The sequence below is a fragment of the Helianthus annuus genome, chromosome 3 (genome assembly GCF_002127325.2).
Source record: "Helianthus annuus cultivar XRQ/B chromosome 3, HanXRQr2.0-SUNRISE, whole genome shotgun sequence".
Lineage (NCBI taxonomy): Eukaryota > Viridiplantae > Streptophyta > Magnoliopsida > Asterales > Asteraceae > Helianthus > Helianthus annuus.
This window is the reverse complement of record NC_035435.2, coordinates 102,245,515-102,271,235: the sequence shown is the minus strand read 5'-3', so window position 1 is coordinate 102,271,235 and position 25,721 is coordinate 102,245,515. Positions and strand designations below refer to the sequence as shown.

Below are 25,721 nucleotides of genomic sequence, written 5' to 3'. Positions count from 1 at the left end.
ATCCTGTTATTACACCCTCTAACTACCAACAACCTTCTAACAACTAACTAACTAAACATTTACCATTCTAGTCCTTCAACAATCACTTGTTTTACACACTAGACTTACTATTGATATTACACTTTTAACCCTTTGACTATTCAATCGTACCAAGTCCTATTAACTATTGTGATGGCTATACACATGCACAGGAACCACCTCACCTTGGTCCTGTGCACCACCTTCAAAATGCCAAGGAGATTCAGTGCGAAAATATAGAACGGTCCCTAGCTTTGCCTTTTCCAAGTATGATATCTAGGTATTAAAAACAAAAAATAAAAGGATTCAAATCAAGTAACCAACCATTTTTAATAAAAAAAATAATTATATCAAATAAATAAAAACTAAATTAATTCAAAAGTACGTGCGAAGTAATTTTTTATTGGGTTTCAAAATTAATAGCAAAGGAACATTTGTACAAGCAATGCTTCTGCTATCTCTTATTTGTAGGAGGAATGTAATATTACAAACGAAAATGTCATGAATACTTGGAGCCTCTAGGGCTATTTTTCTTCAGGTATATCAACACCAACTCTGTAAAATACCTGACCTACTATAACGTGCAAACAGATTAGTTCAGTGATATGCTACTGTGAAGTTGTACTTGAGAAAAGTAAAGTCACGATTAACCATTACAAAAGTTATGCTTTCTCCATTCTTGATCTTGGCTGTTTAGGGAAACCATTACTAAAGTTATTAGAGTTATTAGAAACCAAGACTAGTGAGATTAGTAAGATGACATGTTATGATGAGATTGTACTTGAGAAAAGTATATCCACGCTCAGCTCCAGCAGGACGGACGCCACTTCTTTACTTCATCGGCAACACGTCTCAGAGAATAGAAAAGAGAAACAAACATGTTCCTATTTAAGGGGTCACCAACAAACCCTGCATTGTTGAAACTTGTTGAGCTTTCAAAAAATAGCATCTTAAATGGAGTTAAAAGACAACAATATCAAGAACATACATGAGTACAAGAACCTAGTTGTGCAGTGTAGGACATATGCCAAGCAACATGACCCTTGATTTATTTGTACGACCATGAAAGTCAAATTCAAATGCATCTCTCTAAAAGCCCACCCGAAGGATATAGCATTGTGAAAATAGCCTTACCTCTTAGCAAGGCCCTAGGTTGTGATAACTTAAGTGATTTTGATACTTGTATGGTATATCTCTTGCTGATTATTATGTTGAATCTAGGGAGTTTGATAAATTCTCTCTTAACCAATAAACGTGCCACCTGATTTAACCAATTTTATCAAAGAGGAACCTTAATACATGAATAACCGTTTGGCAATTGTTGAAATACAAACTTCTCACAGCAAACAAATGCAAAATATAAAGATTTGTTATTCACTCATGCTACATGTGCCGACTACAAAAGACATCCATCATATCCTCAAAATAGTGAAACAAAAAATAGATGCCTGAAAAGATTAACAGATGCTAAAACAAAATAAAGAAGCATCCATATTTAGAAAAGTCAGGATTAACAAATTGACTGAATATTGGTGGGGTGCGCCAAGCAAAGGTAGTAGTGCAAGACCAAGGCGACGCTCCTAAACCATTAAAAACTTGACTACCTACTAAACTATTAAAGACTACCTACAAAACTATTAAAAACTTGACTACAAGTTGGAGGGGTGCGCCAAGCCAAGGTAGTAGTGCAAGACCAAGGCGACACTCAAAGACCCCAATAGCAAGCTATTGTGATGGGCCTTTCCCCATAAAAAATAAGATTAATATCGAGTGGGCCGATGGCCCACATATCAGATATTAAACTGATAAGAACAGATACTACACTTGATCTTAGCCAAAAGGCCGAGAAAGGTATGCTTTCTCCCTTCTTGGGCTGCTGTTTATATAGACCGTCTCTTCATCTTTGTATTCTTCACTCAGCAGATGTGGGATTCTGAGACACCTTTTCACCCTTTGGTTTTTTTTTCAGGACTTGATATCATAAATTAGTGCCTAGTTAATACTAGCTTTTTGAGATCTTTAAATGGTTGACTCTAAATCAACCCTCCAGGTCCTGACTTATAACAGGCATAATCCATAACCAAACGTCCACACCTTGAAAATCACTCTTTCAACCTCGAAGAGCTCAAGGTTGCTCACTCGCACTCTCTTATCAATAAACTGAATTCTTTTTTTCGAACCCTGATAACTGGCTATACAGAAACTATCACCTGTGATTCTGTACACTCCTATTAATGAATTCAGATATCCAAATTTACTAAATGGCAGATAGAATTACAATCATTTGCTTGTAAGTTTCTTTGTCCCGTCCGTTTAGCTCAATAACAGAACTTTTTGGCTGCTAAGTGTAATAACATAATTGAAGAGAAACAGAAGGGACAACAGATAATTTAGAAGAATATCAGAAAGATTTAGGATAAATTCATTTTTCATTCCGAATGCTAATAAAGGTTTTCTACCATTATAATAGCCATCACAATAGTTATCAGGGTTAGAGATAAAGAATTCGATTTATTGATTATAAATATTACGAGTGGGCAACCTTGAGCTCAAGCTATGGACCTTGTGGAGTTGTAGGAATGCTCGGGTTTTCAATGGAAGGTTTGGGCCGTGGTTCAAGATGGTAGAATCTGTAAAGGATGTATAAGATGGGAGAACCAACATTTTGAAGAGAAAGAAGGTGAACTGATAAAGGAAAGCATCAATGCAGTTATTAGACGTATTCGGAAGCCAAGACTAGTTCAGAAGAATTCAAAAATAAAAAAGTGAATGAAACCCGTCTGACAATAAAAACAGATTGCCTACCATAACGTGCCAACGGATTAGTTCGGTGATATGCTATGGTGTGGTTGCACGTGAGAACAGTAAATCCTACCAGTTTACAGACTACTGACTACAAAAGGAATCCGTAAAAACATAACTCCCTGTTTCTTTCTTTGTCAAAATAGTAAAAAATAAATATAAAAAAAAAACAGATGCTTGAAAAGATTAACAGAAGGAGCTAATACTAAAAGTCATCACTTTACTGATAAATTCTCTACCATTAACAGTACTAAAACTGCAAATTGGAGGGGTGCGCCAGGCCAAGGCAGTAGTGCAACGCCAAGGCGACGCTCAAAGACCCCAATAGCAAGCTATTGTGATGGGTCTTTCCCCATAAAAAATAAGATTAATATCGAGTGGGCCGATGGCCCACATATCAGATATTAAACTGATAAGAACAGATACTACACTTGATCTTAGCCAAAAGGCCGAGAAAGGTATGCTTTCTCCTTCCTTGGGCTGCTGTTTATATAGACTCCCTCTGCATCTTTGTACTCTTCACTCAGCCGATGTGGGATTCGGTGACACCTTTTTCCCCTTGCTTTCTCAATAATATCTAATTCCATAGATCTGTTTTGGTTTCTTCTAATGCATGAATCCTAATAATACTAGCTAGCTTTAACAGTTCATTTTATGCACTCTCTTATCAATCCAACCCTGATAAATTCAGATATCCTAATTTGCTAAAGGGCTGGCTGATAGAATTACGATCCATTTGCTTGTAGAGTTTGCTTGCTTGCCTTGTGTGTGTACATCCAATGAACCTAAAAAAAGGCAATCATCAATGATAATAGGACTTATTGACTGCTAGGTGGATTCACATAAATGAATACCCTTTACTACAACTGTAACATGTTTGTTCATAGCAAATAGTTCATAAACTTGACCGCCCCCGTCCGTATCAGTGACAAAAGTAATTAGTAAATACATATAATCCACATCCTCAGCAACTTGCATCATTTTGTTAAGAGACATTATTCATCACTCAAGGGAACTCGACCCAGGCACGACATTATCATTTTCTTACAGACATCGAACAAGCTACTGCTGTATCATATAAAAATATTTATTCGTTCACTCATATTACTCTACTGAGTTGTTAACTGCAACATTAAGTTGAAATTGGCAAGAGGCAGACAATTTCCCCAATTAATAAACCTGAAAAATGTCGGATCACTAGGTTATCCTAATTCTAGAAGTGATCATGTTATCAACAAATCACAAATCAGCACCAAAAACGCCTGATTAATAAACCTAATCATCAGGACCATCAGATTTAGGTTACAGAAGATGCAAATGTACCTGATCAGATGAATGATATAGTGATTAAGAGTAACGGTGAGTGAGTGAATGAATATATGGCGTTGAAGTCGTTGTTAGCACAATGCGAGCGTGTCTGTGTAGGTATCGGTATGGCGGGAAAAGCGAGTCGGTGATGTTTTGGGAATTTGCAGAGTACGTAGAGGGTGTTTGGGTTAGCTTATATTTGGAAGAAGAAGAAGAGTAAATTGCCATTCTAGTCCCTAAGTTTTCTTTTTCTCCTCTAGGTCCCTGACTTTTCCTTTTTATTGCTATTTTGATCACATTGCCTAACTTTGTCTAAAAACCAGGTTATAATCAGGGTTAATTTTGGCATTAAATTATTATGAGGTTTATAAATTATGTTGTAAACTACCCCTTGTTATCACTACACAACAGTTATGCCAAAAATACCCCTCGTTATAACCAGATTTTTAGACTAAGTTAGGCAATGTGATCAAAATGGAAAAGTCAAGGACCCAGAGGACAAAAAAACACTATTTCGACCAAACCTCAGGGACTAAAATGACAATTTACTCTTTGGAAGAACTTATAACTTATAGAGTTATAAAAGTTAATAATTATTTAAGTTATTTTTATGTGTTGAGAAGTTGAAAATGATAAATTACTATTTGTAACTTACAATTTATGACTTATATAAGTTAACAAGTTGTTTTTAGAAGGAATCCCAAACACCCCTGTAGTGTTATGTGTACCAATAGTCAAATGGCACCTTCTTTATCAGATTTGTATCACTTTTTAGACACTAAGACCACACGGTGTGGAGGGCTAGAAGAATAGGCGTTATGTTTAACATGTGGACGTTACGTCAGCGTACGTTAAAATAATGGCGTGGTGGAAAAAAGGGGGTATGGAAGAGGGGCATTATTCGACACGAGACACCTACTTAATATTATTATTTTCTATTAAAAATTATATATTTTCTATTAATTTTGTTAAAAATAATATTATTAGTAATTAGTAATATAATAATTAACAATAATAAAAAAAATTACCTAATTTAAATAAAAAAAAGATTACATAACTAAAACACTGTTACATAACTAAAAACGATTACTTAATTTAAACTAAAACAACCAAACATAAAAAAACGAAACTAAGTACGATGTTTATCCATTATTTCTTTTTTTAGTTTCTCGTACATTTCTCGCTCTTCCCCTTGTAGGTGATCTATCTTCTTCGTTTGTCCACGGGTGTACACGACGATCCTCTTTTGCTTTTTCTTTTTCCGACTCGGTTTTTTATGGTTTCGTTTTCTTCTCGTAGAGGATTCAGGTGGTGTAGGTTGAGTTTTCGGTACGGAATTGGGTGTAGGTGGGGTTTGTGATAGCGGAGTGAGTGGTTGTTGTGGATACCTAAAAGGTAGGTTGGCGAGAAGATAATCGTACGCTAATAAGTGGGCATCGTTAAATAGTGGTTGCATCGGTTGAGACACTTGAGGCGACGAAGAGGTGTTCGGCATGGCATTTCACAGAAACCATATGGGTTGTTCGGATCAAAGTTGCGGTTGTGTGGATGCATTATTTTTTATAAAAGTTGTAGAGATTTTATAAAAAATGAGAGTTGTGAAGGAGTTGGATAGAATGAAAGTGTTGAAAATGGTAGTTATATATATATATATATATATATATATATATATATATATATATATATATATATATATATATATTGGGAATTTGTAGAGAGTACGTAGAGGGTCTTTGGGTTAGCTTATATTTGGAAGAAGAAGAGTAAATTGCCATTTTAGTCCCTGAGTTTTTGTTCAATTTGTCATTTTAGTCCAAATAGTTTTTTTTTCTCCTCTAGGTCCCTGACTTTTCCTTTTTCTTGCTATTTTGATCACATTGCCTAACTTAGTCTAAAAACCAGGTTATAATCAAGGTTAATTTTGGCATTAAACTATTATGAGGTTTATAAATTATGTTGTAAACTACCCCTTGTTATTACTACACAACAGTTATGCCAAAAATACCCCTGGTTATAACCATATTTTTAGACTGAGTTAGGCAATGTGATCAAAATGGCAAGAAAATAGAAAAGTCAGGGACCCAGAGGAGAAAAAAAACTATTTGGACTAAAATGGCAATTTAGACCAAACCTTATGGACTAAAGTGACAATTTACTCTTTGGAAGAATTTATAACTTATAGAGTTATAAAAGTTAATAATTATTTAATTTATTGGAAAAATTACAAGTTTTGTCCTTTATCTTTATACCACTTTTCAGGCGGTGTCCTTTTTAACGAATGTTGACAGGCGGTGTCCTTTACTAGGTATTTTGTTGCAAGTTTAGTCCTTTACACCCAACCTAGTTAAATAACCCTGTTAATTGTTGGGTGTAAAGGACTAAACTTGCAACAAAATACCTAGGTAAAGGACTAAACTTGCAACAAAATACCTAGTAAAGGACACCGCTTGTCAACAATTAACAGGGTTTTTTAACTGGGTTGGGTGTAAAGGACTAAACTTGCAACAAAATACCTAGTAAAGGACACCGCCTGTCAACATTCGTTAAAAAGGACACCGCCTGAAAAGTGGTATAAAGATAAAGGACAAAACTTGTAATTTTTCCTAATTTATTTTTGTGTGTTGAGAAGTTGAAAATGATAAGTTACTGTTTGTAACTTATAATTTATGACTTATACCCAATCGCCCACGTTAAATTCCCTTTCTGACCTTTTCTTGTGTGCAATTTGCTTCATTCGGTTCTTGGCTTTGGATAAATTAGCTTTTAGAGAAACTAATTTAGCTTCCCTTAGTTAAAACCAATCTTCTATAGAAGCAATGTTAGTGTCATTTGAAATGTAGGGAATGTGAATAGGAGGTGGAATCCTATAAAGAGCTTCAAAAGGGGACATGTGAATGGTTGAATGATAAGTGGTATTGTACCACCATTTTGCAAGAGTTAACCACTTAGGCCATTGCTTAGGTTCATCCATGACCATACACCTCAAATATGTTTCAAGACATCTATTAAGAACTTCAGTCTGTCCATCACTTTGTGGATGATAGGCAGTAGAAAAATTCAATTGAACCCCCTACAATTTCATGAAATCCTTCCAAAATTTACTTATAAAGATTGGATCCCTATCAGATACAATGGTTGCAGGGCATCCATGTAACTTGAACACAGTATCAAACATCAAGTGAGCTATGGTTGAAGCTGACTAAGGGATGAGTTAGGGGTAAAAAGTGAGCATATTTGTTTAGTCTATCAATAACTACCAATATGGCATCCTTACAAGCAGCTTTAGGTAGCCCTGTAATAAAATCCATAGAGATATCCGAAAAAACTGAAGTAGGAGTAGGCAGTGGTTGCAAGAGCCCTGGATAAGCAGCTCTATCATATTAGCTCTGTGACAAGTTTCACAATCGTTGACCCATTGTTTGACATCTGCATCACATTTCTTCTAGTAGAATAGCTGCTTCAATATTTTCAAAGTAGCATAATAACCTGAGTGACCACCAGTGGCAAAAGAATGACATATGTGAAGGATGTCCTTTCTTAATTGGTCATCATGACCAACTACCAATTTATTCTTCCTCTTTAACATCTTACCATCCCATGACCAGCTTTTAACATTAGAAGTATGTTGCAGCCTATGAATAACAGCCTGCAATTGGTCATCAGTTTCCCAACTCATGATAATTCTAGGCCACAGACAAGGTTCAATAGAGCTCAATCCCATTTCAAACAGTGCTAAACCTTCCACTCTTGATAGGGCATCAGCCACTTGATTATTGATTCCTTCCTTATATAAGATTTCATAATCATATCCCAATAGCTTTGCTAACCATTTCTATTGTAGAGGAGTACTAATCTTTTGGTCCAACAGATATTTGAGGCTCCTTTAATGATAAAGTTCTTGACAATAAGATAATGGTGCCAATGTTTAACAGCCATTAATATTGCCAATAGTTCTTTCTCATATACTGATAAAGATTGTTGCTTATTGAGATACATCTACTGACATAAGCTAATGGGTGCCCCTCTTGCATTAGGACAACCCCCAACCCTTTTGCAGAAGCATCTATTTTGATAATAAACACTTTTGAAAAATCAGGGAGAGACAAAACTGGTGCGGTAGTTAGGGATTCCTTCAACTGATCAAAAGCCAACTGAGCCTCTACACTCCAACTGAAAGCATCTTTCTTTAGCAAAATGTGCAGTGGCCTTGCTATACCCCCATAGGACTTGATAAACCTTCTATAGTAACCAGATAGACCCAAAAATCTTCTGAGTTGTTTGATTGTAGTAGGGACTGGCCAATTAGTCACAACTTCAATCTTAGAAGGGTCTGTACTAACACCCTTAGAAGATATAATATGTCCCGAATATTCGACTTGAGATCCTGCAAATGAGCACTTTGATCTCTTGGCTAACAAAGAATTAGCCAAGAACAGGTTTAAGACCGCCTCTAAATCCAATAAGTGTTGTTCCAAAGAAGAACTATACACTAGAATGTCATCAAAAAAGACTAACGCGTATTTTCTCAATAATGGTTTGAAAGTTACATTCATTAAGGCCTGAAATGTAGCTGGTGCGTTAGTGAGACCAAAGGGTAGTACCAGGAACTCAAAATGACCCTGATGACCCTGATGAGTCCTGAATGCAGTCTTATGTATGTCTTCATCGTGCATTCTCACCTGGTGCCAGATCGTAAGTCTAGCTTAGAGAACACTGAAACACCTCCAAGCTCATCCAACAATTCATCAATGAGAGGTATTGGAAAACTGTTTTTCATCGTAGCTTCATTCAGCTTCCTATAATCCACACACATGCGCCAAGAACCATCCTTTTTTTCACTAAAACCACAAGAGCTACAAAGCACTTGTGCTTTCTTTAACAATTCCCAAATCCAATAATTCTTGTGTCATTTTTTCAATAACATCTTTCTCAGCAGCTGGATATCTGTACGGTTTCTGAGCCACCATTTGAGAATCATTTTTCAATGAGTAAATTGCCATTTTACTACCTGAGGTTTGACCAAAATTGTCACTTTAGTCCAAATAGTTTTTTACTTGTCATTTTAGTCAAAATAGTTTTATTTTCTGCCATTTTAGTCCCTGACTTTTGTCATTTTTTGTCATTTCCATCCCCACTAACTCCGTTAAAAAAATTTAGTTAATTTAGGTGATTTTTGGTCAAACCACATTTTTCTTTCTTTTTTTGCAGGTGCGATAGTATAGGGATGGTGTTGTGCCGGTTTACAGTGAAGATAATGCCGGTGGTTGTTGGTTTTATGATGATGGCGATTGTGTTGGTTGATGACGTGGATGGTGGAATAGTGGCCGGTGGTGCTGGAAATGGTGGGTGGTGATGGTGGTGGGGCGGGTGAGTGGGGGGTGACGGTGCATGCAGGTGGTGGCGATGATAGAAGGTTGTGATGGGGTGGGTGGTGGGAGGTGGTGGCGGTGGTCTATGAAAATGACAAAAAATGAAAAAAGTCAGGGACTAAAATGGCAGAAGACAAAACTATTTGGACTAAAATGGCAAGAAAAAAAACTATTTGGACTAAAGTAGCAATTTTGGTCAAACCTCGGGGACTAAAATGGCAATTTACTCTTTTTCAATATTATTTTGTGGTCACATGATCGTTTAGGAGGTAATGATGTTGGTGTTTCAAAAATAGGTTCAAATCTGCTCAAAAGGTCATCTAATTGGGTTAAATTTGAGCTACCCTGTACCGATGGTACATGGGTCATTTCATCAGTTTGCATGCTGACTAAATGCCCCTGAGCCACTCCTTTTGAATTGCTAAGCATGCAATCCATTCTCTCACTCGAACACAAGGTAATATCAGTTGCTTCTTTAGAACTTTTTAATTCAAATACCTTGTCATGCATCTTGAATTTCATGGTAAGTTCCTTAAAATTACACGTAATATCTGCCAAACTTTGTAACCATTGGATGCCTAAAACCATATCATAGTTAGGCAAAGGAACCAGTAATACATCAGTTTTAAACCAATAAGCCTGCATCATCCATTAAACACCTTCACAGCCTTTAGTGCGTGACATTATATTACCATCAGCAACTGTAATTTTCATAGGGGGGTAGAGTTTTTGAAGGGCACTTCATCTTGGATGCGATGTTTTCATCCAAGAAATTGTGTGTTGATCCTGAGTCGATTAAAATATGCAATTTCTTAGTGCCAATTGAACCCGTGATGTCACATCCCAACCGATGGCGGAAACATCGGGGCGTGGCTCTGAGCGAAACAGATTGTCCAGAAGTTTCCATAACAACTACGATTACTAATTATTTAAAGCATCACGTCCCATACGATGACATAATAAGTAACATAATTATTATAGGTAAAATCAAGACAGATTGTTCTGTTTCGACAACTCAGAATTTAAATACAGACAATTCGTTTATTTGTTTCTAGACCTTTCCTAGCCTCGATTTCACAGCAAGCCAAACATTTAAACATCTTAAGCACCTGCCACATACGTTAAAGTAAAAGTCAATACACATAGTGTAAAGGTGAGCATACAAGTTTAATAGATATAATAGAGTTCGAAATCGTTTACGCATAACCAGCACCTACACAGTATGAAATGAAGCACGTAAGTTATCGACATGATCCTATCAATAACAATGACTGCGGGTTGACTGCGCAAGGCAGTTCGTAATACATGGTCACCACTGTAACCCATGTGATTAATTGTCCTTAACAACCCCTGAGTGAACAAGTGCTGAGTTCAAACTATAGTACTATCGTTGCTAAAGCAGGTAGACAGCAATCCATGTGTAAACATAACAAACAAGCATTCATTAAGTCACGTATAGCATGTGGTAACGGTTAGCGTTAAAGTACTGCGTAGTGTGTTCGATGTGATTTAGAATATGTAACGTATGTAACACCCAAAAGTGCATAAAGCAAAAAGGTTCGAGTATACTCACAGCGATGATGGATTGAAGGGAGCGCTAGAGTGAGATTAGCCTGATCAGAACGACAGCATAAACGATAAGCGGCGCGTAAAACGGAGCAAAGTGTCAACGGATCGGACGGTAACCCGATCAGATGGCAATCTGATCGGGTGGCCGGTCGATCGGATGACAATCCATTCGGATGGTCACCCGATCGGGTGGCCATTCGATTAGATTGTCACCTTGTTTGGTGAGTGATGCGTTTGTGTATGATGGTTTGTACTTTGAAGTTTTCGTTGTAGCATTCTAAAAACAGAGAAGTATCTCTACCCTTTAGGTCGGTCGATCGAATGGCGGTCCGATCGGACGGCGATCCGATTGGCGAGGCTTCTCAGTTTGAGAACAAGTTCACAGCAGGACGGTCACTCGATCGTGGCAATCCGTTGGAACTGTTAATGCATTGAACATGTTGAAAATTGTTTAAGTGTTGAAGTTCCAACATCACATGGTCGGGTGGTAATCCGATCGGATGTCAATCCAATCGGACGACAATCCGTTCGATGTTCAAAACCTCAAAAGTTAAAATAAAAGTTAAGTGGGGGGCCAAGGTGCAAGCCGATCGGGTGGCAATCCGATCCGTCCCCGTAGCCTAATCGTCTTGTTACTTGGTCGTTTTGATAGTTTGCGTTTTCTCGAGTCTGTACGATCCCGTGTCAAACAACAGAAACCTCGTCAAGACTTAGTGGCCCGATCGGGTAGGAATCACCCTAGTCCGACCAGTCAACTGTTCGAGACGGTGTTTCATGTTTAACCCGAAATCGGTAATCTCTTGGATAGAATCCAGATCTTGGACCAACACTTCACTAAGAAGGAGTAGAAGATCAGAACAAGCTCCGACTCTATCAGTTTTGATTGCATTGAGTGTAAAAGAGTTGAAAGAAAAGTTAGAAACCAACTTTCAATCCTTTTCACCATGAATGTGTTTAGATCTATGCAAGATCTTTGTTTATTCATGTGGAAATCGTTCAGATCTAAGTTGTTCTTGGTGGATTGAAGTCAAAACAAGAAGTTCATAAGAACCCCATGATGACATCATCATAGAACACCTTGAATCTAGAGATTTCATGGTTAAAAGTTAAGATTCAAAAGATAGAAAGGTGTAGGAGTGCGTGTAGATCAAGAAAGTACAAGATTTAGGTTGAAAACTTACAAGAATCGCGAGGAATCAGAAGAAATAGAGACCGGAACGAGCTGGTCGAGTGAGAGGCTGTCAACATCAAGTGATGTTGACATATGAGGGGTATTTATAGGGTTTCCATAAAAGGAAAGTGGGGAAAGTGGCTGGTCGATCGGGTGGCAACTCGATCGGGTGGCAGCCCGATAGGGTGGCAGTCCGATCGGGTGGCAACTCGATCGGTTGGCCACTCGATTGGAGTGTTTGGCGCGACGAGTTTTGCTGTTTCGATTCGCGTGTTGAGCGTTGCGATGCGATAGTGTTTCTTATTAAATTACTTTTAATCCCAACTGCTATATCTAACATACAATCATCCGAATTAACTTGCGTTTAGCGTTTGCGATTCGATTGCGATAGCGTTGCGATTGTGTTTCGATTAATCAACACAACATAAACATAAATAAACCATGCACAAGTAACACATAAGTAGCACACACACGTAAAACAATATCCAGAACGCATAACTCGAGTTGCGAATGCGATTTGTGATGCGATAAGTGATAAAACATGCGATAAATAGCGATTAAACCTCGATTATCAGCAAGTACTCTACGTAATACAACTAACGTAACAAAGCAAATAGACTATCTACAAGTCAAAGAAGTCAAAACATGAGTTGAGCAAGGAGTGACAGATCGCAATTAGCAATCTTTTCTTCCTTTGACTTCAATCTTGACTTTGACTTTGACTTTCGAAACACGGGGTGTTACAGCCTCCCCTACTTAAGGGAATTTTGTCCCGAAATTAGGCCGAAGCCGTAACAAACAACTACGGGTACTTCACCTTCATGTCGCTTTCGAGTTCCCAAGTGAATTGATGTGGTCTAAATTATACATATTTTTATATAAATATTCCTTCACTTTTGAGTAGTTTTAAAGTTGATTTGTATTAAATTCTACTCGTTTCTGTTTCATTTCAAAAGTTTAACTGTTTTGAGAGATAACAAGCTAAATTGGAATGTTTTGATTAAATTGAGTGAAAGATGAAGTATTGAATTGAAAAGGTTAATTATGAGTCAATTAGTGACACTTTAAATGAAGTGCATCACCTAAATCAATTGAAATTGTGTTTACGTGACTTTCTAATCACAAAAAGAAATCAAATGCATTCTAATTAATGATTTTAATATGTCATACATGCAGGACTTGGCTAATTCTTTTCTAAAAAAACATAAGTGGCTGTGGGCATGCATTGATAGTGAACGCACAAGAAAAAGTGGTGGATCCCTATTATTTTTCAACAAACATCGAAAGAGGGACTAGACTTTGTTGGATTCGAAAACATCAGGAGGAGCTTGTTGGGCCGAAGCCCATTTAATTGGGGGTGGACATCGAAACAAGTAAGGCGGCAGTTCTAAATTATTTAGAGGAGATAGGAAGAGACACAAACAGTAGACGTGCAGAGACGATAAAAAGGGCGATCTCTTGGTGGTGAAAATCACGGATCAAATCTAAAGGTTAAAGATAAGAATCGAGTTCGAGAGAGAAACGGGTTATTGTTCGGTTTGTTTTACTTTGTGTTTTCAAACTTGATACCATGACTTATTTGTTATTCAAGACTTGTTTCTTTTTCTTGAAAAAAAATGAAAAAGTAAAAAAAAAAAGTAAGTTTGTTGCGAGTCCCGATCCTTTAGCGCATAGAAAACAAGAGCCTTTTCAAAACGTTTGTCAAAAGCGGTTTTTAATTGTCGAATTTACGAGTCGAGAGCGCATGTTTCTTTAAGTTGCGGGATAGTAGGTTGACTGAATCGGTTTTCGGGGAGTAAAAGGTTTTGGGATGCCTAGGATAGTGGATGGAGCCGGAGAGTTAATTGGTTGTGCATTGTCAATATCGGTAGCCCTATTTTCCACATGTTAGTGAGATTTGAGCCTTTATATGTTTCATATATTTATGACCATTACTTTCGTTTCATGTGTGTTTACCGACTTTGTTGCATTACTTTAGAACTTGTGCGTTTTGATACAGTTTGAGATCTTCGGTTAGGATTTGACATGGATGTGATAGAGGCATTAGGATCAACTTGTTTATGTAGCCTTTGTGTTTGACCCGTTTCACCACTACCCTTAGATACCCACTTTGAGCCTAAAACCATTCGTTTGTCACCCATTTGTGATTTGATAACCGGATCGTGTTATGCTATTATATTTACATGAAAAAAAAAGAAAAAAAAGAAAATATGAAAAAAAAAGAAAAAAAAAGTGGAAAAGAAAAAAAAAATAGAATAAATTTATGGGTCAAAATGACCAATATGGTTAATATGTGTTTAGTGCTTATCCGGTCTATCGTGTGATCAATTGTGTTTAGCCATATATTCCCAAATAAAATAACCTACCTTAGCCCTTACCTACCCGTTAAAGCCCTCTTGATCCGTGTCGAGTTCTAACAATTAGGTGGAGATCTGATTGACGTACAAGCTTATGATAGTTGTGTTTCATAGTTCGATTTTGAGCGTTCACTCGAAATTACATATTTATTAGCCGAGAGATGAGTGACATTGTGAGGGGTGTTGACAGTGCATGATTGATTGCTTGAAGGTAAGAAAAGCTTGATTAGGTAGGCCCGTTTTCATTTAAATATTATGATTCGTCAACCTTTTGAACGTGGTAAGTCTTGCGAAACCACTGTGTTTGATGATTTCGTAGTTCGCGTTATAACTTGTTCAAGACTTGCGTTATTGTTAAGTGTTTAAGTTGGACATGTTGCTTGGGATTTTGCTTAGGGACAAACAAAAGGTTAAGTGTGGGGATATTTGATGTGTGGTAAAATATACATATTTTCCCCGTGTAAAGTGTATTATTTTTGTATAGTTTTTATTTGTTTTTATTTAGTTTGAGTGTTAGTTTACATTATTTTGTGTCTTGGCAGGTCCTGGTGCAAATGGAGCGAAAACGAGTAATAATTAAATAACCAGCCAGTTGAGTAGAGTAGACCGCCAGTGACCAAAAGAAATTTGCCGCTATTTTCTGTGAGTGGGCCGAGCCCGCTATCTCTATCTTATTTATTAGAGACTACATATCTCACATGACCCAGAGAACAAAATGATATGGAATGAAGAATTAAAGTGGAATTATTAGTCTATTGGATGACTAAATGGTAAATGTTGGGCATAAATCAATTTAGGGAGCTCTATATCTCATGTGATCGAGTAACAAAGAAAAAAAATAAAAGAAGCCCAGAAGCTTCTTGGTCAAAAAAGGTCCATGCCCGAGTTAAGAAAAAAAACATTAGATGAAGCATGGCCCGCTGTTGTGTTCGAGGATCTGATCCCATTTTAGTTTGCTGTTGGGCTGTTCCATGTATTGCTAAGCTAAGGACATAGGGCATCTTGAGGAGCAATAAAAAAGGGCAATTCGACAACATCAGACGGCTAGAGGAAAACTTGGGCGGCAGCAACATCAGACGCGACTAGAGCTGCAAATCGAAAAGAGAATTCAACAGAGCAGAAGGGGATTGGTTTGAGTTTCAAGTCACAGTTCAAGATTCAAGTCTGAGTTCGCAAACGAGTTAGCTTTACAGTTTTTAATTAGACTTTGTGTTTTTTTAGACTTGTGAACATGATGTTTTTGATATCTCAGACTTGTTTATTGTTTATGACTATGATTCTTGGCTAGTTATTTTTCTACCGGGTTTGTGATGATTATTCGTGTCAATTGGTAATTTGTCGGCTTTTGGTAATTTTGTGATGGAAAAATATTAAAGTAAAAGACCTAATAATAATTGGCTAGATGTGTGTGCGTGCTTTATTCTAATTTATTATCGTTCAATCGTTCCTCATGTGTCTTTGTGAATGTCTTTCATGTATAGATGCATGTTAGATTACCTACTTTGTGTTTGTAACTAGTTTATGGTTTATGGTGCACGTATTCCATAGGAACGTTGTTTGATAATTTAGAGGAGTTTAGTGTTCTACCTATTCTTGAGACTGGGAGGAGATAGATAGTTAGGTTTGTTGTTGGTGCTAGGTATTTAGGTGCAGTGAGACCGGGAGGAGATCTGTCTAAGTTCCCTAGTATTATTTGCTTTCCTAAGTCTTGTCAAGTGTTTTTAGGTTACCCCGTACACTCTAGGGTGTATTGTGATTAGTGAGACCGGGAGGAGATTCAACCTGTCTTTAGTCTTAGAGTGTCGTATTATTAGAACCTGGTTCCATCATAGTTACCATTGCCGAGAGAAAACTGAGAGTCACGAATAGGATTCCAAACCTGGGTAGTACTTTCTCATCCTTGATTTCACCTTAGTAGCCTTCAACCTGCGTCTAGATAGTTTAGTTCGTCTTAGTTAATTCCTTTAGTTTAATTAGTTAAAACCCCAAAAATCCAATCTAATCAAATAAACCAGTTAAGTAATTAGTTGAGTCAGAGTCTAGTGTAGCGTCGCTAGTGTCTCGTGGGTTCGATACTCGGACTTCATTAGGCTTTACTACGTACGATAGGTACACTTGCCTGTCAGTGGTCTAGCAGTTAGAGAGTCTTAGTTTATAAATTTAAAACTAGGGTGTCTAGATTAGGTTAGTTTTTATTAGACCATAATTCAGCACATCATGAACTCTGCGCCTCGTTTGCCTTCCCATCGAACTTTCACAATGGGAATGTGCGAGCGTCTAAGCTGCTTGGTTTGGCAATCCATGATCTCGAATGGCTTCTCCACGAAGTGTAGTGTTTCGTTTATTTGCAGATCATCAAGTGGTACATACAAATCATTCTCGGCCAGACACTTCTTTCTGAGGTTTGACACATGGAAAGTCGGGTGGACGTTATTAAGTTCCTCCGGTAGTTCGAGTCTGTTAGCTACTTTTCCGATCCTTTCCAGAATCTTAAAGGGTCTAACATATCGAGGCGCGAGTTTCTCTTTCTTGCCGAATCTGACCACCCCCCTTCAAGGGGCTTGCGTCATCTATCGGCGTAACTTTTCTGACGACTCCGAGCTTTCAGCAGGTTGTCTCGAATTTGGAGGATTTTGTCAGTCGTTTCTTGCAATAGCTCAGGACCGGTTAGTTGCGAGTGTCCGATCTCGTGCCACACAATAGGCGATCAACATTTTCTTCCGTACAATGCCTCAAGCAGTGTCGTTTGAATGCTGGAATGATAACTGTTATTGTCCGAGAATTCGACTAAGGGTAAATATGCGTCCCAATTACCACCGAAATCTATGACACACGAACGGAGCATGTCTTCAAGGGTACAAATCGTTCTCTCAGTCTGACCGTCGGTTAGGGGATGAAAAGTGGTAATTAGACTTGAACTTAAGAATTTTGCCTTAATATAAGCTTCAAGATAAAATTACTTATATAAGTATAATGTAATGGATATTGGTAGGCCATAACAACGACGATTTGCAGGCAATAGCACTTAATTGCTATTTATTCTTGTTTATTGATATTACTTAGTCAAGAATAAAGATATGAATGGAAATACAAATTTCCTTGATTCTGGATAAAAGCCCTAATAAAAGAGGCATTTTTAAAATCTTGAAAAGATACTATTTATGGGAAATAGAAAATTTTCTCCAGCAAAACTGGATATAGAGTAGCAGACTCTCCAGCTTGTCCGGATATACTGAGATTACCTCTCCGGCGTGAACCGGATAAGACGGGGTATATAGTATGTCAAACAAGTGACAAGATTTCCCTAAATAATATCATGACCTAATATCTGACTTGTTTTTGGAAATATGAATCTGTTAAATACATTGACCTGATAGAGGGTATGTATATTACAGCATGTGAAATACATGATTATATGGATATGTATATAAGGAATTCCAAAAGCCAAATAGGAATAAAGCACAAGCATCTGTGTCTAGATTTCTTTATCAGGAATCTCTTTTCCAATATCAAACATTATTTCGTTTGACATTTACCTCGTAACTCGTTCAATGAGAACTCTTTAAAGTTGGGATATCATCAAAAGTATAAGAATTTCCAATATGTTACCATAAACCATTAACGCAAGTAAGAAGCATATAAAGTTGTGCTAATACACAAGAAAACACATGAAACTTAAACGTCCACAAAGGTCAAAGTATATCACATACGACTTCCAAGGCAAGATCTTTGAAAAATATAAATTAGGCACGATGACACCAATGCTAATTCCGTCAGTAGAAAAACTACTAATCAAAATGAAGCACTTTGCCATATGATCCTACAACCAACATAAATCTCGCTGAGGTACGTTGTAACAAGATTTCACAATTATCGGTGCACAGTATAATCAGAGTCATAATTATTATCACTGCTGACGAGGTATGACCCACATCGGTCAACCCGACCCGGTTACAACCTATTATTTTAATATAAATATAAATGATTATTCTAGAACTTTCCATATCCGCATGGAAGTTACACAACCAAATCTCCAACTTTTCAGGAAGATCATGTAAATCCCTAACTTATCGGAATATATCCTAGGTTAGAGGAAACCCTAATGGAAAACCTATAAATAAAGGTAAACGTATAAGGTATGATCTTCTTGCTCTCATATAACTTTCTCTTCTCAATTTCCTTTCACTTCCACAAACCGAGACTTATTCTCACGCCGGAGGGTGGTTACAGGAATAACCCCATTCCTGTAACGAGTCCTAACGGTGTTTCTGTTTTGCAGCCAAACGTTCAGGTCACTAATCATCGAAGTCCTAACCCATAATCACCGCATAGGTCAGTGTTTCTTCATTGGCGCCATCCGTGGGACCTATTCAGTGACAGAACCTCATGGCAAGTGATCAGAACGTAGCAGATCAAACGATGACAAACAATAACCTGACGTTGGGGACGAGCCTCGGCGCCACCACACATTCCTCCCCAGCCGTTACAAGGTCGCTGGACCTAGAGTTCGAGGCAGAAGGACCACCGCCAGGTTTTGACAACATCACCGCCGTCTCTTCCCAGACTGTGGTGACGAGTCCGTTTCTTTACATGCCCTCACAACTGCAATCAAGGGAGTTAGGGGGAATTAACGGTAATATGTTCACCCCAGCGACAACTACTAATGCACAGGCTTCACGCCTCTCCTCCGTCCCTGTTATCACATCGGCAAGCCCCAACACCGTCACACCACAAACTAGCAGGCCTCAATACTATCAACCTCTGACTACCAACTCGATGCCACCGCTATACTTAGCGGCGCTTACCACGGCATTATCGACGCCGCCTCATCAGCCGGTCGTCATGCCGGCTGGAGTTATGAACGCCCCCATCACACCAGGAAACCAAATATACTTCCCTGGGTATTGTTATGCACCCCCTTATGGATATTTACCCTCGTACGGGGGTTCGGCATATCCGCTCCAGGGAACGACGCAAGGTAGCACTCAATCGCCGTACGCGGCTTACATGCCGCCTTGGTGGAGTGTCCCAACGCCACAACCGGTTTATACCCAGACTCCGCCTACGACTGAGCCTGTGTACGACAGGGGAAACACGGTCAGGCCCCGGGTGTCTCCAATAGGAAACTCCAACCCTATAGTGGGAACTGCCCCGGGTATGGACGCCCCACCAGCACAGCCTGTAAATGTGGAAGAAGACGAACTTACCACACCGTACAAGCCGATAGACGCGACGTTCCGGTCTAAATTCACTCGAAGAATCGCCGAGGCTCCTATCAAGGAAAAACCCAAGATGCCCCAAACGGTTGGCAAGTATGATGGCCTCGCCGACCCGGATGATCATCTCAACTTATTCAAGAGCGCCGGTGAAGTAGCCTGTTGGTCCATGCCCTTATGGTGCAAAATGTTTGTACAAACGCTAGTGGGCGCGGCCCGAGTTTGGTGGGATAGCCTGCCTACAGGTGAAATAGACAGCTTTGAAGATTTAGAATCGAAATTTATCTTACAGTTCAGCCAGCAGCGCAGACACACGAAAGATAGAAACGAGCTCCTCCACATCCGTCGGCGAGATAATGAGACGGTAGAAAACTTTATCATCAGGTTTAACAAGGAAAGCCTGGCGATCCCGGGCGTGACAAATGACCTGGCATGTGGAGCTTTCCTTCAGGGGGTCAATGATGATGAGTTACTGAGAACGCTACATGGAAGGGATGGCGTACCCCCAACAATCGATGAAATACTTCGAATAGCCAAAGTATACGTCATACAAGAGAAGGCAGTGGCAGCTAGCCATGCAGCCAATAGGAAAAAAGAAGCCCTAAAGAACCAGGAGGAAAAAGATCACCGGGGATCTAAAGGCAAAAGTAGGGGAGACCGATACCAGAGAAACGACAAAGATGCGCGGTACGATAGACACCGAAACTCTTATTCAAGGAATGAGCCGTCGAAACCTCGATCCGAATACCCCAACTTAAGCAAGACACCGGCTGAAATTTTAGCCTCAGAAAACCTCAGGTTTAACCCACCAAAACCACTGAAAGATAACCCTAACAAAGATACGAGTAAATACTGTGAGTACCACAAAGGGAGCGGGCATGACACCAACGATTGCTTTCAGCTTAAGAAACAGATCGAATATTTTGTAAAGGCGGGCAAATTGGCACACCTAGTAAGAGATATCAAGCAAGGCCCACCTGTCGTCAAGGATGAAAGTGACAAGGCGGCAGGCAAGAGGACTTGCACCTCACTACAGATGCCCTGATGGTACACGCGGATATGGGAAGGGGGGCAAAACGGAGTTTCTCCACGCTCGAACCTTGGATGTTGGCAACAATGACCATAGAACCTCGTATGGAGGACTTGCACCTCACTACAGATGCCCTGATCATATCCGTGGCAGTAGGAGACTACTGCATGAGGCGAATCCTGGTCGACACCGGGAGCTCGGAAGACATTATCTATGAGCATTGCTTCAACAGAATGCAACCAGAAGATAGAAAGTTGCTTGAATCAGTACACGCCCCCATCAAAGGGTTCACAGGGGAAAAGGTTGACCCTATCGGTCAGATCACTTTCCCGGTAACTTTTGGGCAGTCACCTAAAGAAAGAACCATACTCCAGACTTTCCTTGTGGTCCGCGCTGAGTCATACCACAACGTGATAATCGGAAGATTCACCCTGGGAAAATTGGATGCCATAGTCTCCACGGCAAGAGGCTTCATGAAGTTTCCTACACCGCGAGGTATTGCTACTGTGTTTCGCGACAAGATTGGAGAAGTACTGAGTACCAAAAGATGCCGCCAAGGACCCACCGGAGCCACGGGCCCAGAAAGATGGGTACTAAGCACACGCCATCCGAACCAGATGGTCACAATCGGGGACACTTTGTCTCCAGAAGTTAGAAACGACCTAAAGCAACTGTTAAAAAGAAATGTTGACATCTTCGCTTTTGAGCATTCTGACATGACAGGAGTCCCCCGTGATAAAGCAGAACACAAACTTGCAATGCTCCCAGGCGTTAAGCCGGTCACACAGGGTAAACGTAGCATGGCCCCGGATTGACGGGCAGCAGTTGTCAAAGAAGTACGAAAATTAGTGGAAGCTGGAATCCTCAGGGAAACGCAATACCACACATGGGTATCCAACCCGGTTATGGTAAAAAAGCCAGATGGCACATGGCGAATGTGTATTGATTTCAAAGATCTAAATAAGGCGTGCCCTAAAGACGCATACCCGCTGCCCGAGATTGATTTAAAGGTCGATTCCTTGGTACCCTACCGATTCAAATGTTTCCTGGACGCGTACAAAGGGTACCACCAGATCTAGATGTCTAAAGAAGATGAAGAAAAGACAGCGTTTCACACCGATGTGGGCATTTTTGTTACACAAAAATGCCTTTTGGTCTACGGAACGCCGGAGCTACCTATCAGAGACTAATGGACAAGGTGTTCGAGACACAAATCGGACGAAATTTGGAGGTCTATGTCGATGACCTTGTAATCAAAAGCAGGGAAGAAAAGCAAATGTTAGCAGACATCGAAGAAACTTTTCAGCGGCTTAGAGAGTATAACATTAAATTAAACCCAAAGAAATGCTCTTTCGGGGTGGAAGAAGGGAAGTTCCTAGGGGTAGTAGTCACCCGAGATGGCTTCAAAGCCAACCCAGAAAAGGTGGCCGCCATAACGCGGATGCCTTCCCCACGAACATTGAAGGAAGCTCAAGCCCTGAATGGGCGGTTAGTGGCAATCAACAGGTTCTTGGCAAGACACGCCGAGAAATCCCTGCCTTTCATAAAAACGTTAAAAGATTGCCTTAACAAGAAAAACTTTAAATGGACCAACGAAGCGGAACAAGCTTTGCAAGACATGAAACGCTTCATAGAAGGATTACCCATGCTGACAGCACCAAGGCCTAATGAAGTATTAAAGATGTATTTAGCGGCAGCTCATACCGCGGTAAGCGCCGTGCTCATGGTTGAACGAGATGGAAGGCAAACACCGATATATTACATAAGTCGGGTATTAACGGGGCCCGAAACGCGGTATCCCACGTTAGAAAAGCTGGTCTTAGCGTTGGTACACGCCACGCGGCGACTGAGAAGATATTTTCAGGCGCACCACGTGCAGGTTCTAACCAATTACCCACTGCAACAAGTCCTGCACAAGCCGGAGATTTCTGGCAGACTGGCCAAGTGGGCAATTGAACTCGGCGCTTTGGACATCGAATATCAGAAACGAACAGCAGTTAAGGGGCAAGTAATTGCCGATTTTCTAGCCGAAATACCTGAAGGAGAAGCTATCGCGGACGCAGTCGTCTAGGACATCCCGGAATCCAGCACCGCCCGGCAAACCTGGAAACTATACACAGATGGGTCATCTAGTGCAAAGGGATCTGGAGGCGGTTTAATGCTGATAAGCCCAGATGAGATCAGGCTGATGTACGCCTTACGCTTCGATTTCGAGTGTTCTAACAACGAAGCGGAGTGTGAGGCACTGTTAGCAGGTCTAAGAATGGCAAAATCTATGGGGGCGGCAAGGGTAGACGCATATGTTGATTCACTGCTGGTCAACAATCAGGTAAACGAAACGTACGAAGCCAAAGATGAATCAATGGCAAAACACTTGGTGAAAACAAAGGAGCTCATGGATTCTTTTGACAACGTCACGCTCAATCATGTGCACAGAGGCAAGAATCAGATAGCAGATGCTCTCAGCAAACTCGCCACCTCAGGTATGGAAAAGGAAGTCACAGTCGAAACGCTGCAGACACCGTCAATCGAACCACGGAATGTTTCCGCTGTTACAGCGGAAGATCCTTGCTGGTACACTCCGGTTCTACGTTTCCTGGAAACGGGGGAGCTACCTCCCGCCAAGGGCGAAGCACAGAAGATACAAACGAAAGCGATGCAATATGAGATCAATAATGGTGTCTTATACAGAAAGTCTTACCTGGGCCCACTGCTGCGATGTGTCTCCCCAACAGAGGCAAAATATCTCATCAGCGAAATCCATGCGGGCCTATGCGGCATACACGCTGGACCCCGGGCGGTGGTAGCCAAAATTCATAGTGCGTTTCCAGAAATGGGCCGTTGATAAGTACCAAGAGCAGCCTAGTACCGGTGACAGCAGCATGGCCTTTCCAGAAATGGGCCGTTGATATCGTGGGACCCTTCCCGCCGGCCCCTAGAAAGCTAAAGTACCTAATCGTGGCGGTTGACTACTTCACCAAGTGGGTGGAAGCTAAGCCTTTAGCCAAAATAACGACGGACAATGCCAAAAAATTCCTCTGGGAACACATAGTATGCCGGTTTGGATTACCACTGTACCTGGTAAGCGATAACGGAACACAGTTTACAGACAGAATTTTCCAAGAATGGTGCACTCATCTCCACATCCAACAAATCTTCACGTCAGTAGCACACCCCCAAGGGAATGGCCAGGTAGAGCGGACAAACAGAAGTTTGCTGGATGGCATCAAAAAACGATTAGGCCACGAGGGAAGCTCCTGGGTGGAAGAGTTGCCAAATGTCCTCTGGGCACACAGAACAATGCCCAAAACCAGCAACAATGAAACTCCGTTTAGCCTAACCTATGGAGCGGAAGCAATGATACCCGCTGAAGCGGGATTACCGTCACTACGCCGCCTCAACACAGGCGATGACAATGATAGATCTCTAAGAGAAGGCCTGGACTTACTGGAGGAAAGGCGCGAGGCAGCCGCCATCAGCGAAGCAAAATATAAGAAGGCATTGGAAAGATATTATAACAAGCGTGTGGCCAAACAGAATTTCAAAACAGGAGATTACGTCATGCATGACAATGAAGCGAGTAGAATGGAACCTTCAGGCAAGCTGGGCCCAAACTGGGAAGGCCCTTATGTCATTCAAGAAGATCTGGGCAAAGGGGCCTATCGCCTATCTCGGCTAGATGGCACACCAGTACCACGCACTTGGAACATCGCTCAGTTAAGGAAATGCTACCTGTAAGACCTTGCTCCTAACAGCAAGAGTTAACTATTTTTCTCATTTTACAATTGTAACTCACCCGCAGTGGTGTCTTTTCGTTTTACATTAGTTCAATAAAAGACATTTACTTTTATCATAGGATACCATCGCACAACAAGTGCATACAACGGTAAAACTACAAACAACACCCTTAAACACGAAATATTTTCAATTACACAAGTCATAGGGTTAGAACATACAGCGCTTAAGGCGGGTATCTTGGTAATAGATACACAAACCGCCACAAAACAGATAGGCATTTTTACATACACGTAACCTATCTTAAATAAACCAAGTACTTGTCCCTGTCGTTAAAATCCAACACATGGGAACCAAAAAAGCAGAACATATTCAAAAACATCTACTGATGGAAGTTGGGTGCCATCACCACTGCAGGGGTATGCAGCACCACAACACCATCAACAAAAGTAGCTGGATCAACAGTCAGGTTGCCAGATGATTCACCATCCACCATCGGAGCCACCATTTCTGAACCGTCCATTTGTCGTTGCTTGGGAAAACCACCGGAGCGACGTTGGTACGTAAAACGATATCGCTGGTCATGATCCACTGGGATAAGATCTGTCAGGATGTCAGCTGACAAGGATGGCATTCCAGGATCCATCGGCTGGGGGTCCTCGATGACAACACTTTGACACGCCCGGTTTGCCCGGCCGGAGCAGCATTAGGAAGTGGCCTTCTTCGTCGGAGCATCGACTTTGTCACCGGATGCTGCAACTGGAGTAAGCCATCGGCAGCATCCAACACTCGGAAGATTTCAGACAGCCTTTGCCTATACCGTTTTCTCTCCATCTTGTCCAACTACCAAATAAGGAAAAGGAAGGCAATTTTATAGAGAGGTTAAAAAGACTTGACAATGGTGACGTTTGAAGCATTAATGGAAAATAATCATTACACGTCACAGAGCTATATTTTCAAAATACGGCGGTGTCAGAAATTGTCACACCCCTCCAAAACCCCACCCCGCCTTGGAGGCGTGACATGCCCAGGATCATAGCCACCAATCATATTGAACAAGCATGTAGTTTATTTATAAAAACCAACACAATACAATTGGTGTCAAAACATAATTTGAGTTTACAGCGGAAGCCAAACATAAGTTTA

The 25,721-nt window shown here is 40.3% G+C and overlaps 1 protein-coding gene, 1 long non-coding RNA gene and 2 other non-coding genes across 4 annotated transcripts; 1 reads left to right on the top strand and 3 right to left on the bottom strand.

The window, feature by feature from the left end:
- Window positions 1-414: 414 nt before the first annotated feature.
- On the bottom strand, window positions 415-4,279 carry LOC118490316. The gene is made up of 2 exons (XR_004889202.1): window positions 4,144-4,279; window positions 415-927 (listed from the first exon to the last, which is right to left on the bottom strand). It is a non-coding gene; the product is annotated as an uncharacterized LOC118490316 (long non-coding RNA).
- On the bottom strand, window positions 1,678-1,873 carry LOC118491077. The gene has a single exon (XR_004890299.1). It is a non-coding gene; the product is annotated as a U2 spliceosomal RNA (small nuclear RNA).
- LOC118490966 lies at window positions 3,087-3,282 on the bottom strand. Its single transcript, XR_004890191.1, has one exon. It is a non-coding gene; the product is annotated as a U2 spliceosomal RNA (small nuclear RNA).
- Window positions 4,280-23,103: 18,824 nt separating the features above from the next.
- Window positions 23,104-23,685, top strand: LOC110932480. Its single transcript, XM_022175810.1, has one exon. It carries the CDS (start codon window positions 23,104-23,106, stop codon window positions 23,683-23,685), a length of 582 nt encoding a protein of 193 aa, XP_022031502.1.
- Window positions 23,686-25,721: the final 2,036 nt, after the last annotated feature.